Genomic DNA, 13,267 nt, shown 5'->3' with positions numbered 1-13,267 from the left:
TGTTGTAAGGTTAGTAATACGCCGTGACGACTGTCGGAGAGCTAGTATGTTGTAAGGTTAGTAATACGTCGTGATGACTGCCGGAGAGCTAGTATGTTGTAAGATTAAACAGATTCCTGATTTACCAGTGCTGAACAACCATTGATAAGAAGGAATTCATCAGGACCAAATTATTTTGATAGGTTTAGGTAACGATCCAAGTTGGACAGCGTCCAGGTAAGACAGATCAGCCCACTGTAGTTTATCTCTGTTATACTTGATAGGTGATGATATTGTAATTCTTATCTACTTACTTTTCTCAGGTCCAGCTATGAAACACAAAATACCAGATGAGAACACTAATCGTATGACTGCATACCATGAAGCCGGCCACACTATCGTCTGTTTGTATACTCAGAATGCTGTGCCCCTGTACAAAGTCACAATTCAGGCACGAGGCCAAACTCTGGGACATGTATGTAGCTTTTATTACCAAAATTTGTATCATATCAAATGTGACATTATTTTTTTTTTAGATCTGTATCATTGGATGGTCTATATAGTTGCATTTAGTACATAATTCTTGTTACTGCATTTTCTTAAGAATTGATAAAAGATCTTCATAAACTTTTAGACTCATGTTGTAGGCCTTTGTTGCAAAGGCCAGGTTTTGATCTAGATCAGATAATGAAGATGGCCATCAGCTGTTTCAAATGCTGATAATTCTTAACTGTTGACTACTTTTGATAAAATACTCAAGAATCTTCAAAACTTTGACTACTTTTGATAAAATGCTCAAGAATCTTCAATATGGGTCTTAGTTGTGTGTGCTACTTTAGCTTGATGAGATATTCAAAACTGCCAGTAGTGGCCAGTATGAAGCAGTAATGCTGTAGGAATGAAAGTTTTCACTTTTAACACAGAATTCATTTTTTTTTTTTTGGAAAAAATATCTTCTCGCATATGTCTGTTTTTTGTTTGATTTTGTTTTTGTTAAAAGGCCATGTCAGTAGTAATTATAAGATACTGATACTTTCAGCTATGATGCTGGATATTTCCGGAGATTTCCACTTGTTATGTTTGACTTAATTTTTTATCGCAAAAAAATTCCTGTATCTTTATAAAGACATTTCTTACGATATCAAAAACGTCGGATCCTTTTCTATTCACCTGTTTGAAAGAACGGGCGAGTGTTATAATAATATGTCTTCAGGATTTCGTCTGATTCTAAAAAAAAAAAGAAAACTCACAGCTGTATAAACTGTTGGATTTTACTTTGAATTGAAGTTCAATGCTTTTCATCTTAGCTTGTGATGAATCTGGGGAAGCATGAAATGAAATGTATGAATAAAGATTCTGTCCTCTTCAGTTCCATTCAAAACTTAAAACATCTGATCAAAACTTCATCAAGCCTGACTTTTATTGTACATCAAAATTAAATTTTGTGACACTAATTCAGCAATACCATGATTTAAGTTTAATAAAAATCTATGATTAGGATATTTATGCACATTTCATGTTTGGGATCTTTTACTGGGTTTCTCTTTTTTTCAGACTGCCTTTAGTTTGGAGAAGGACGAATATAGTGTGTCCAAGGCCGAACTAATGGCAAGGATGGACGTGGCTATGGGTGGACGTGTGGCGGAGGAGCTTGTGTTTGGATCTGACAAAGTCAGCACTGGTGTGTCTTGTTTTACTACTTAAATAGTATTGACAGGCTCTGTTTCTCATATAGAATTGTAATTGTATTAATTTGGGCCAAAGTTTGCTGGAATGTGTATCATTACCGTTTACAACTTCTATCATTATAAAGCTACTCTAGAGACCATCAACTTGTGGTGATTATAGTTTTTTGAAGGCTGTTAATTCGTTGAAACTTTCAATGATTTCGAGACTTTTCTTAATTGTGAAGTTTTTAGATACTCTGAGAAAGTTACATTTATCAAGACAATGTCATTCTGATACATTGGTAGCAAATATTTTATTGAAATCTACAAACATGTATTATAATAATGGTTATACAATGTTAGATCCTATTAATCTGTTATACCTAACGATATAGATAACTTAACTGTTCCTTTTGTGAAAATCACAACCATTAACTCATTCCTTAGTAATTTAACCTCTACCATCAGCCATTAACCAGGAGAAAAAAAAATATATGGTTGTAACTACAGTATGTACATTTCTAACAGACTGGTATCATAATGTACAGATATGTACAACTGATTTATAGCTGTCTTGTAACAAAGGTGGGTGTAAGTAGTACTAGGAGAAACATCCTGAGAGAGGAAAACTAAAGGAAATGGTGAATATCTAAATATAAACAGACTATTTAATTTGCCTTTGTTTTGACAGGAGCTTCATCAGATTTTGCTGCAGCCACCGCTATAGCCCAGAATATGGTTACTCAGTATGGGATGTCGGAGAAGGTGGGTGAAGTAAAATGATAATGTTGAAAATGGTCTGAATAACAATCAGATTTCATTACTATCAGCATGGTATGGACCAGGATTTTCCATAAAGCTTTGAGCCAATATTAATTCATTTTGGTTGTCATCAGTCAAGGTTATAAGTCAAAGGTCACACTGGACCACATTTGAATAAAAAGCTTGACAATTATGGACAAGATACCTCTTTTATTCCTGGAGAGATTTAGCTTCACAACCTCACAGCTAGGAATTTTACACCTGATTTGGTTTTAGTGGTCATTGGTCAAGGTTAAAGGTCAAAGGCCACACTAGACCAATTTAAAAACAGTTGGTACAAAAAGTACATAGGATATATTGATGAGAGAGGTGGAGGGGGAGGGGGACATAGGATATATTGATGAGAGAGGTGGAGGGGAGGGGGTTATATCTATGTAAGTATTTTTTCTCCGCGTGAACAATGTAGAGACAAAGTTACAGGCTACTTTGTAGTTTCCACAATTGATATTAATGTCTCCTTAATTTGTGTTTAATGTATTCAGGGTAAAAAGTTCATTGTCATCAAAACTGTATTGGTATGGGGCTTCAAAGCATACAAGAAAGTAATGATCTTTACATCTTGTGTTGTTTACATCTGTGTTGTTTACATCTCGTGTTGTTTACATCTCGTGTTGTTTACATCTCGTGTTTACATCTGTGTTTACATCTGTGTTGTTTACATCTGTGTTGTTTACATCTCGTGTTGTTTACATCTGTGTTGTTTACATCTGTGTTGTTTACATCTCGTGTTGTTTACATCTCGTATTGTTTACATTTCGTGTTGTTTACATCTGTGTTTAAATCTCGTGTTGTTTACATCTCATGTTGTTTACATCTGTGTTGTTTACATCTCGTGTTGTTTACATCTGTGTTTACATCTTGTGTTGTTTACATCTGTGCTGTTTACATCTCGTGTTGTTTACATCTCCTGTTGTTTACATATCGTGTTGTTTACATCTCGTGTGGTTTACATCTGTGTTTACATCTTGTGTTGTTTACATATGTGTTGTTTACACCTCGTGTTGTTTACATCTCGTGTTGTTTACATCTGTGTTGTTTACATCTGTGTTGTTTACATCTCGTGTTGTTTACATCTCGTGTTGTTTACATCTGTGTTGTTTACATCTGTGTTTACATCTGTGTTGTTTACATCTGTTGTTTACATCTGTGTTTACATCTGTGTTGTTTACATCTCGTGTTGTTTACATCTCGTGTTGTTTACATGTGTTGTTTACATCTCGTGTTGTTTACATCTGTGTTGTTTACATCTGTGTTTACATCTGTGTTTACATCTCGTGTTGTTTACATCTGTGTTTACATCTGTGTTTACATCTGTGTTGTTTACATCTGTGTTTACATCTCGTGTTGTTTACATCTGTGTTGTTTACATCTGTGTTGTTTACATTTGTGTTGTTTACATCTCGTGTTGTTTACATCTCGTGTTGTTTACTTGTAGGTTGGCATCCATGTATTTTCCGAATCAGACAAACCTTCTGCTGGCATGCAAGATATTATAGACAAGGAGGTACAACGCCTGCTCAATGTAAGATCCTCAGTTAAATGATTACATAAATGATTGGAAAACATTATCCAAACCTTTCAGTATATTTATCCCAAGACTGTAAAACAGAAAACTGAGTGTTGATGCTGTAGATAAACATTATGTTAATATTTTTATAGGAATCTTATGCACGAGCTGTGGACTTGTTAAAAAGGCATAGAGAGGACCTCAACAGGCTGGCCGCTGCTCTACTGAAATACGAAATTCTAAGTAAAGAGGATGTTTTGGCAGTCATTGCAGGAAAGAAGCCAAAGGCAGCATTGCCTCCTAAACCCAGAGCTCCCAGCATAGTGGAGACTATCATCTTCAATGACAAGCCAGGCCAGAACAATCTATGAGACTCCTATTTATATGGACAAATTCATGTTCCTTAGGGGACCAGGTCCCAGTTTTATCAACATTCGTTAAGAGAAATTCTTTAACTTAAAATGGTCCATATGAAAGTGTTATTGGATTAGTTAAGGGGGGATCTTTGTTAAGGAATTTTCCTCAAATTCGTAATGCTGTGCTATTAAGAAAAATCTTAAGTTAAGAAACTTCTGTAGGAATATTGATGAAACTGGCACCAGATATATACCAATATTTTACAGTATTTCCTTAAGCTTGCCTAGTTAAGTGGTGTTCGCAATGATGGTATCTAAAGCATTGTGTGCTTACTAGTCTAAAAGAACTGTAAAATAAATCTCTTTTTAGTGACATTCTTCGTGAAGTTGCATTAAATATTGTACATTTTTATTGTTATTTCTTTTAAAAATGGCATATTTAAGCTCTGGTAATAATTTGAATGGTTAATTAATATCATAACAAATTGGATTTATGTCTGACAAGAAAAGAACAGAAATGTAAATTGATTATGTATTATATAATGAACAAACACATCTAAAACAGTAAGTAAGAAAATGCTGTTACTGTCTGGAAATGAATTTCCAGCATGAAAGTCTGTTATTTTTTATCTTCTTAGCCAAATGGTTTTTAATCCAAGAGCCACAAATGGTTTTGGTATCATACAAATACCCGTGTTAAATGGATTAACCACTGGCATGACTTATGTACACCTCAGCACACCTACAGTTATGTTTGTGCTTACATGTGCATTTCTTGATGAAAGTACCATTTCAATTTCATCCAGTGCAGTGAAAAATTTGCTTTGACAGGTACTTGCACTCTTGTTAATTAATAGGAAGGGTATTACACATTGTATCCAACTGCACAGAAAGAAAAGTAAAAATACACTTTTCATGTATATTGAAAAAAAAACATCTGTGATAGATAATCAATGTGAATTTAAAAGAAAACTTAGTGTTAATTAAAACTGTTTTATCATCACAGCATCATTCAGTGTCCTGGATACTTCCAAACAGAATGTAACCTGGCACATGTACAGGTCTCCTTTCTTAATGCTAATTTTTCACTTTCATTTCTATTTTAATCCTATTATTTTATCACTCTTTTGATATGGTATTCATTTATAACTGGTGAGGGCTTAAAGGTGACAATACAAGATTGAATCATCTTTGGAATACGGATATTATTATTTTTTTTTTTGTAAGGTATTATCCCCCTAGGTACCAGATGAGGGATACATATCTCTGTAAAGAGACATGAATGCTGATATATCCATATGGGTGTTGAAGGCCCTCTGGGCCTTTTACAAGAATGATGGGACAAATTGGGAAAAACAGATTTTATTTCACTTTTAAAATCAGATGTAAATATTGGTTACTGTTATATGTAAAGGGCAATTAGGTATTGTATATGATTGGAAGACTGGATGGGTGGGGCAAGGTAGTTATATTGCCCTAAAGAGTTAGGACTGAAACAAGCTTAGGTGATGGAAACAGAGTACAACATATGGTGTCATAGGTTGAGGCAAGGGGATAACAAAAACTAAATGGCTGGCATACCAAGGTTTGGGTATGGATTCTAAAGGCAGGGCTGAGGGACGGGGCAAGTCATGGTGGTCATATTAGGCGTGAGGGGAGCTCATCGACTTCCACTAGAGGAGACATTCTTATGTATGCAGGGTGTATGAGTGAGTTGTTATTACAGTTAAGGGCATGATGTGTTTTAGAAGTGGGCATATCTGAACCGAGAAGTTTTAACACAAGTGAAGGAGATGTTAATGGAGACGCTGTGATGCCTAGAGGTGTTTTTAATGGACTTTAGGTGTGAGTCAAAAACACTTTAAGGTTGAATTGATTTTATTATTTTGTGATTAAATCATTTTAAAACAAGCTGTGTTTTGTGTTTTTGATTACCCTGCTTTGTAGCCTTTAATAGTTTTTGAAGAAATAAAGGTGGCATCTCACTGGGCTTATGACCAATTAGTGACCCAGACGACTACCCGGATATATAGCGTAATTATATCGATACATTGAAGCAACTACATGTAGACTTACTGAAATATAAAGTCTACCCATTTCATTTGACCCAGAAGATTTGCAGTTTAAATATTGAATTCTGTACAAAACTATGTACACAGTTCCACTTAATTCAAATTAATAGTTTTTGGTAATTGTGTGCTGTATAACGACATTTAGTCGACATATATGAAACCATTTGATGGAACTTTTATAAGTTAACTGATGGTTGGAATTTTCAGTTTTTAATTTGTTTTTAATTTGTTCAGCAGAGACTGACATATCTGTTTTTCTAGTATTAACTAATTGACGAATCGAAATACTCTTGTTAGTTGAACAGTTGCTGATGACTTTGTGGAAAAAAAGGCAGTTTCCCTTTGGCCACCTATAACATGTTCAAACTCTGTAGGGGAATGAGTGTTCTTTAACTCGACCAAGTGTCAGGAGAGTGATCCATATTGAGAGATCATAATCATCATCATCATCGTCATCATGATACCAACTTTACCTTCACTGGTATCTGTTGTCTGTCCTTTAATTAATGACACCTGAATGGAATTTACCTTCACTGGTATCTGTTGTCTGTCCTTTAATTAATGACACCTGAATGGAATTTACCTTCACTGGTATCTGTTGTCTGTCCTTTAATTAATGACACCTGAATGGAATTTTACCAGGTATGCCTCGAATTATTAGGGTTTATTAAAAAAGATCTATCATTTCATATTTTTCAGATTTTATGTTTGCAACTTTTCAACAATAGTACAAAAATGCGAAATTTGTTGAGATGGGTCACACTACCTATGGTAAAAGTAAGCTATCATCATATACGAGATATTGTCATTCCTTGGCTTGTCTTCTGTATATCACCTTGAATTAGTCTTCGATACTCCAGGGGTATACCTTCACTATCGCTCTCTACAACTCTGGTCCAGGTGATATTGAAGTACTGACACTTTGTGGATAAAAGACTTGTATTGATCCTTTGATCAACATCAAACTCGAGGTTGTCATAGCATTAAATTTACTCGATTTGAACTTGGTTACATTTTTGCCCCTCTGTGATCTAGCAATTGGTCAGGTTTTTTATGCCTTTGACTTTGCCAAACCATAACCCCTGGAGTACTATCACGGATTCATCGCCTTGGACCCTAACCCAGATGAGTTTTTCCAAGAATAGATATAGGCGCTGATGACAAAGTTTTAATGTGCATCATTAGTTTTTGATAACCACGACCTTGACCTTTGATCAGCTAACATATTCCAACTAGTTAATGGTAAATGTAATAAGTTTTTCTCTCGGAGTGAAGACTAAAAGTATGGGAAAAAATTTAATTGCAAAGACCTGTTCATGTGGATTCAAGGTTCACTTGTATGTCGATCCAAAGCGACCTGCTGAAGTTAAGTAAAAGTGTGATTGATCTACATTGTGAGGAGTCTGGTCGTCTTTTTCTGTGTGAAGCCAGCATAGCTCTCAAAAGAGAACTGTCCTTGACCTATATATACTACCTCGTAGGAAAAGTCAAACTCGTTAAAACAAAATCAACTATTGATTACCTGGTTACTGAACGATCTAGTCTAGAGTGATATTGTTTTAGTCTGGAGTAATATTGTTTTAGTCTAGAGTGATATATTGTTTTAGTCTAGAGTAAAATTGTTCTAGTCTAGAGTAATATTGTTTTAGTCTAGAGTAAAATTATTCTAGTCTAGAATAATATTGTTTTAGTCTATAGAGTGATATTGTTCTAGTCTAGAGTGATACTACTTTAGTCGAGAGTAATATTGTTTTAGTCTAGAGTGATATTGTTCTAGTCTAGAGTGATACTACTTTAGTCAAACCTGCCTTAGCGACCACCTGAATTAAACGACTTCCTTTCATATGCGACCGTATTTTTTCCTCCCAACGTTATTTACTATACTAGTGACCTGAATTAAGCGACTACCTGTCAGACGCGACTAACGACCATCATTTCCGTGTCCCAAATGCTGAAAAGCGACTTTTTTCAGCGACTTTCCGAGTTTTAAAACGGAAGCAGAAGTCATAATCAAGAAGAAACCGGACGAACTTGTCTGCTTTTAAAGATTAAAAAAATACTTCAGAAATGCATGAAATGTCTTATTCTGTCTCAAAAAATGTACTGAATTTATTAACTTTGCCCTGATAACACCCAAAAACGAACGAAACTGTACTTTACTTCTAAAGAATGAAAGAAGGAGATGGGATATGGCGAAAAAACTGCCTCGCCATTCAGACGATTTTCACGAAATTTTGATTGATAAAAATACAAACATTTGATTGGAAAGTATGAAAAAGAGTGAATAAACAGTCAACTTACTGTTTAACTGAAATTTATGTTCATTTTGAGACACTAGGACAGATATTTGCCAGTTAAAAAACGTCTCCGTCGTTATGAAGGAAATGCAGTTACGTGACTAATAATTCGGACGGAAGTCCGGACCAGGAATTCAGGAATGCAAAAAAAAAAAAAGTTTTGTACCCGGCACTGGAAATAATCAAATTAGCCATTCAAACTCTTTGATAATTTTTTGTATTAAAAAAAATTTACTGTAACATGCTAAAAGAATTTAAATATATATATTAATGAAAATAAAAGAAACTGAATAATTTATAAAAATAAATATTGTACTACATACATATGTAGAAATGGGGATATTTTTATATAGTGTCCATTATTATAAGCATTTTATTTCATTAAGTGAATAGTGATTTTTCTTCTCTTTTTTTTTTGTTCTTTTTTTCTTTCGTTTTCCTCAAGAGGTCTCTTACAGATTTGATTATATTCACAATCTTAATTGATGACTGAGGTAATTCCTTTTCATATATGTACTAATACTTGTAGCTGATAAATTTTACATATGTGGCAGAATAATGATAAACTTTCCTTTTCGGGTAATTTTCTTTGAACCTGGATTAAGAGACCACCTGTCATATGTGACCTTTTTTATTGACTCCCTTGGAAGGTCACATATGACAGGTTTGACTGTAATATTGTTTTAGTCTAAAGTGATATATTGTTTTAGTCTGGAGTGATATTGTTTTAGTCTAGAGTAATATTGTTTTAGTCTAGAATAATATTGTTTTAGTCTATAGAGTGATATTGTTCTAGTCTAGAGTGATACTACTCTAGTCGAGAGTAATATTGTTTTAGTCTAGAGTAATATTGTTTTAGTCTAGAGTGATATTGTTCTAGTCTAGAGTAATATTGTTTTAGTCTAGAGTAATATTGTTTTAGTCTAGAGTGATATTGTTCTAGTCTAGAGTGATACTACTTTAGTCGAGAGTAATATTGTTTTAGTCTAGAGTGATATTGTTTTAGTCTAGAGTGATATTGTTCTAGTCTAGACGGGGCCGCGGTGGCCTAGTGGTTAAGGTGTACCGACACTTTAATACTAGCCCTCCACCTCTGGGTTGTGAGTTCGAAACCTACGTGGGGCAGTTGCCAGGTACTGACCGTAGGCCGGTGGTTTTTCTCCGGGTACTCCGGCTTTCCTCCACCTCCAAAACCTGGCACGTCCTTAAATGACCCTGGCTGTTAATAGGACGTTAAACAAAAACAAACCAAATTCTAGTCTAGAGTGATACTACTTTAGTCTAGAGTAATATTGTTTTAGTCTAAAGTAATATTGTTTTAGCCTAGAGTGATATTGTTTTAGTTTAGAGTGATACTACTTTAGTCGAGAGTAATATTGTTTTAGTCTAGTGATATATTGTTTTAGTCTAGAGTAAAACTGTTCTAGTCTAGAGTAAAATTGTTTTAGTCTAGAGTAATATTGTTTTAGTCTAGAGTGATATATTGTTTTAGTCTAGAGTGATACTACTTTAGTCGAGAGTAATATTGTTTTAGTCTAGAGTGATATATTGTTTTAGTCTAGAGTGATATTGTTTTAGTCTAGATTGAGTAATATTGTTTTAGTCTAGATTGAGTAATATTGTTTTAGTCTAGATTGAGAAATATTGTTTTAGTCTAGATCGAGTAATATTGTTTTAGTCTAGATCGAGTAATATTGTTTAAGTCTAGATCGAGTAATATTGTTTAAGTCTAGATCGAGTAATATTGTTTTAAGTTAGATCGAGTAATATTGATTTAGTCTAGATCGATTAAAATTGTTTTAGTCTAGATCGAGTAATATTGTTTTAGTCTTTAGTAATATTGTTTTGCCAGCAGCTTGCTGCCTTTGGTCTACAAAGTTTCTAGAAAGAAGCAACCTTGACTTTTATTCAATTGGTTATAATGCTCTGAGCACTTCTGATTTACAGAACAACCAAGAATCATATTTTAGTCATTAGCTATCCGGCACCGAGTTCGGTCAACTACAGTTGTAGCCCATTTCAAGGTCATAGGGCCCTAATTTATTAAAATCCTTGAATGACTTTTGATACTTTGTATGTTGCCAGTAGCTTGCTACATGAGCCAGACCCATATTGAAGATCACCCGGGTCCCAATTTGAAAACACAAACGACTTCTTTCAGCTGTTTGCTTTATCATTCTACAAGTTTACTGAATAAAAATTCCTTCTTTTTCAAAAAAGGCATCAGCTGATACAAATCTTGCATGCCATGAATATCTGCTGAAATATCCTGATATAGTAACAGTGACATCGTCCTTGGTCCTGGCACCCTGAGACACAAACTTGTTGAAGGCATTGTCATACTTTACCATTATACTGAATTTTATCAAAGTTTGTTTAAAAAAAAAAAAGAAATAAGAAAAGTCGCTAGTCTAAGAGCATTAACAAAGATTTTCTATAAATAGTAACAGTGACCTTGTACTTCATTTTCACACCCTAAAATAATTAATAACTTCCAGGTATTCTCATACATGTTCTTTACAAATATATGAAGTTTATTAATAATAAAGCACCCATTGAAACTTATATTGGGTTCAAATCCTTTCATAACTTTATGACTAGTAGCAATTTGAAAAAAAATGACCTCTATTTCCCCTATGGGGCCCCGCCCCTTTGGCCTCTAAGGGGTCAGTCGCCATTTATGCAAAATCTGTTCCCCTTCCCCCAATGATGTTTCTGAACAAATTAGGTTCAAATCCTTTCATAACTTTATGACTAGTAGTGATTTGAAGGAATTACCTCTATTTCCCCATTAGGCCCTGCCCCTTTGGCGCCTCGGGGGTCAGAGTCACCATTTATCCAAAATCTGATGCCCTTCCCCCAAGGATGTTTCTGACTAAATTTGGACAAAAACCAATAAGAACTTTTTCACTAGTAGCGATTTGAAGCAAATGTTGACGGACGGACGGACGACGGACGCCGCACCATGGCATAAGCTCACCAGACCTTCGGTCCAGGTGAGCTAATAAATGAGTGTGAATGCCTTATAGAAGATAAATAACAACAATTATTTACATTATATATTTTTTTATTAACTCCGTTTTTGTTTCAAAATAATATGTTGATGTGATATCAATATTTGATAAACATCATTCTAATTTAAAAGTCATCTGTCCCTTATTAGCAAAAGGGTGAAACAGGCAAATATGAATGTATGTAGGAGTGTCTCTGATGTTGTAATACGGTGTGAGGGACAGGGTGTGAGAATGAGAAAATTTACAAAAAACTATTGGCTGGAAAAAATACATGTATGTCTTCAAAAACATACAAAACCCTGATATATAAAGTAGGCACAAATATATACATGTTTAAAATACTGGGGGGATAGGGACTTAGTCTGGGACTAGATGGAAGGGCTCTTCAGAAGTACAATAATGGCAAGTGGTTTCTATAGATACACCAAGGGTACACATACATTAATCATCAGAAACACTATAATGACAAGTGGTTTCTATAGATACACCAAGGGTACACATACATTAATCATCAGAAACACTACAATGACAAGTGGTTTCTATAGATACACCAAGGGTACACATACATTAATCATCAGAAACACTATAATGGCAAGTGGTTTCTATAGATACACCAAGGGTACACATACAATAATCATCAGAAACACTATAATGACAAGTGGTTTCTATAGATACACCAAGGGTACACATACATTAATCATCAGAAACACTATGATGACAAGTGGTTTCTATAGATACACCAAGGGTACACATACAATAATCATCAGAAACACTATAATGACAAGTGGTTTCTATAGATACACCGAGGGTACACATACATTAATCATCAGAAACACTATGATGACAAGTGGTTTCTATAGATACACCAAGGGTACACATACAATAATCATCAGAAACACTATAATGACAAGTGGTTTCTATAGATACACCAAGGGTACATATACATTATTCTACCATGTTTGCTATGTAACGCCAGTTTTGATTGGTTTAAAACCATGTATTATTTTCCAATAACCCACGATCGTGCCAATAATACACGGTAGTGAGTCACGGCTGTTACAATTTTATATATCTAATATTCACACATTTTATAAAAGGTTACTATAGCTGAGTGGGCTAATGGGTTAGTCTTTCAATAATTTTTATCATCACGATGCGAGTTCGAATCCTACGGAGGCCCCCCCCCCCCCCCCCCCTTTTTTTAAAATTTGTTTTTATCCTTTTTTTTTTCAAATCAATGCCATATGATAGATGCTCTTGATCGTAGTACTGTATTGCCTGTATATTTCATCAACAAATAATGCAATACTCCAGAAAAAAATTACAAGGTTTTCTCGGGGTTTCTTTGCTTTTTTTCTTTTAGAAAGAGGTCGATCTCAGAACTAAACAGTACATGGTAGAATAGAAATAATCAACTTTGACTCGTGTATTGTTGCAGGATATACAACTCGGACTTGGATATTTTGCAATTTTAATTAATAACTCAGGCCTGCGGCCGTCGTTATTAATTAAATTGCAAAATATCCTCGTCCTCGTTGTATATCCTGCAACAA

General features: G+C 34.6%; 1 protein-coding gene across 1 annotated transcript in view; it reads left to right on the top strand.

Moving 5' to 3' along the window:
• Positions 1 to 6,242, top strand: part of LOC117314701 (ATP-dependent zinc metalloprotease YME1L-like) — a 30,068-nt gene extending 23,826 nt beyond the window's left edge. The window contains exons 16-20 of the mRNA XM_033868792.1: positions 303 to 454; positions 1,534 to 1,660; positions 2,338 to 2,411; positions 3,904 to 3,990; positions 4,128 to 6,242. Of these exons, the coding sequence (XP_033724683.1) occupies positions 303 to 454; positions 1,534 to 1,660; positions 2,338 to 2,411; positions 3,904 to 3,990; positions 4,128 to 4,346 (659 nt within the window). The 3' untranslated portion in view covers positions 4,347 to 6,242. The remainder of the gene's footprint in view (positions 1 to 302; positions 455 to 1,533; positions 1,661 to 2,337; positions 2,412 to 3,903; positions 3,991 to 4,127) is intronic.
• The last annotated feature ends 7,025 nt before the right edge of the window (positions 6,243 to 13,267 follow it).

This window comes from Pecten maximus, chromosome 2, assembly GCF_902652985.1.
Source record: "Pecten maximus chromosome 2, xPecMax1.1, whole genome shotgun sequence".
Taxonomy (NCBI): domain Eukaryota; kingdom Metazoa; phylum Mollusca; class Bivalvia; order Pectinida; family Pectinidae; genus Pecten; species Pecten maximus.
The sequence above is the reverse complement of the archived record's forward strand: the minus strand, read 5'-3'. Positions and strand labels throughout refer to the sequence as shown.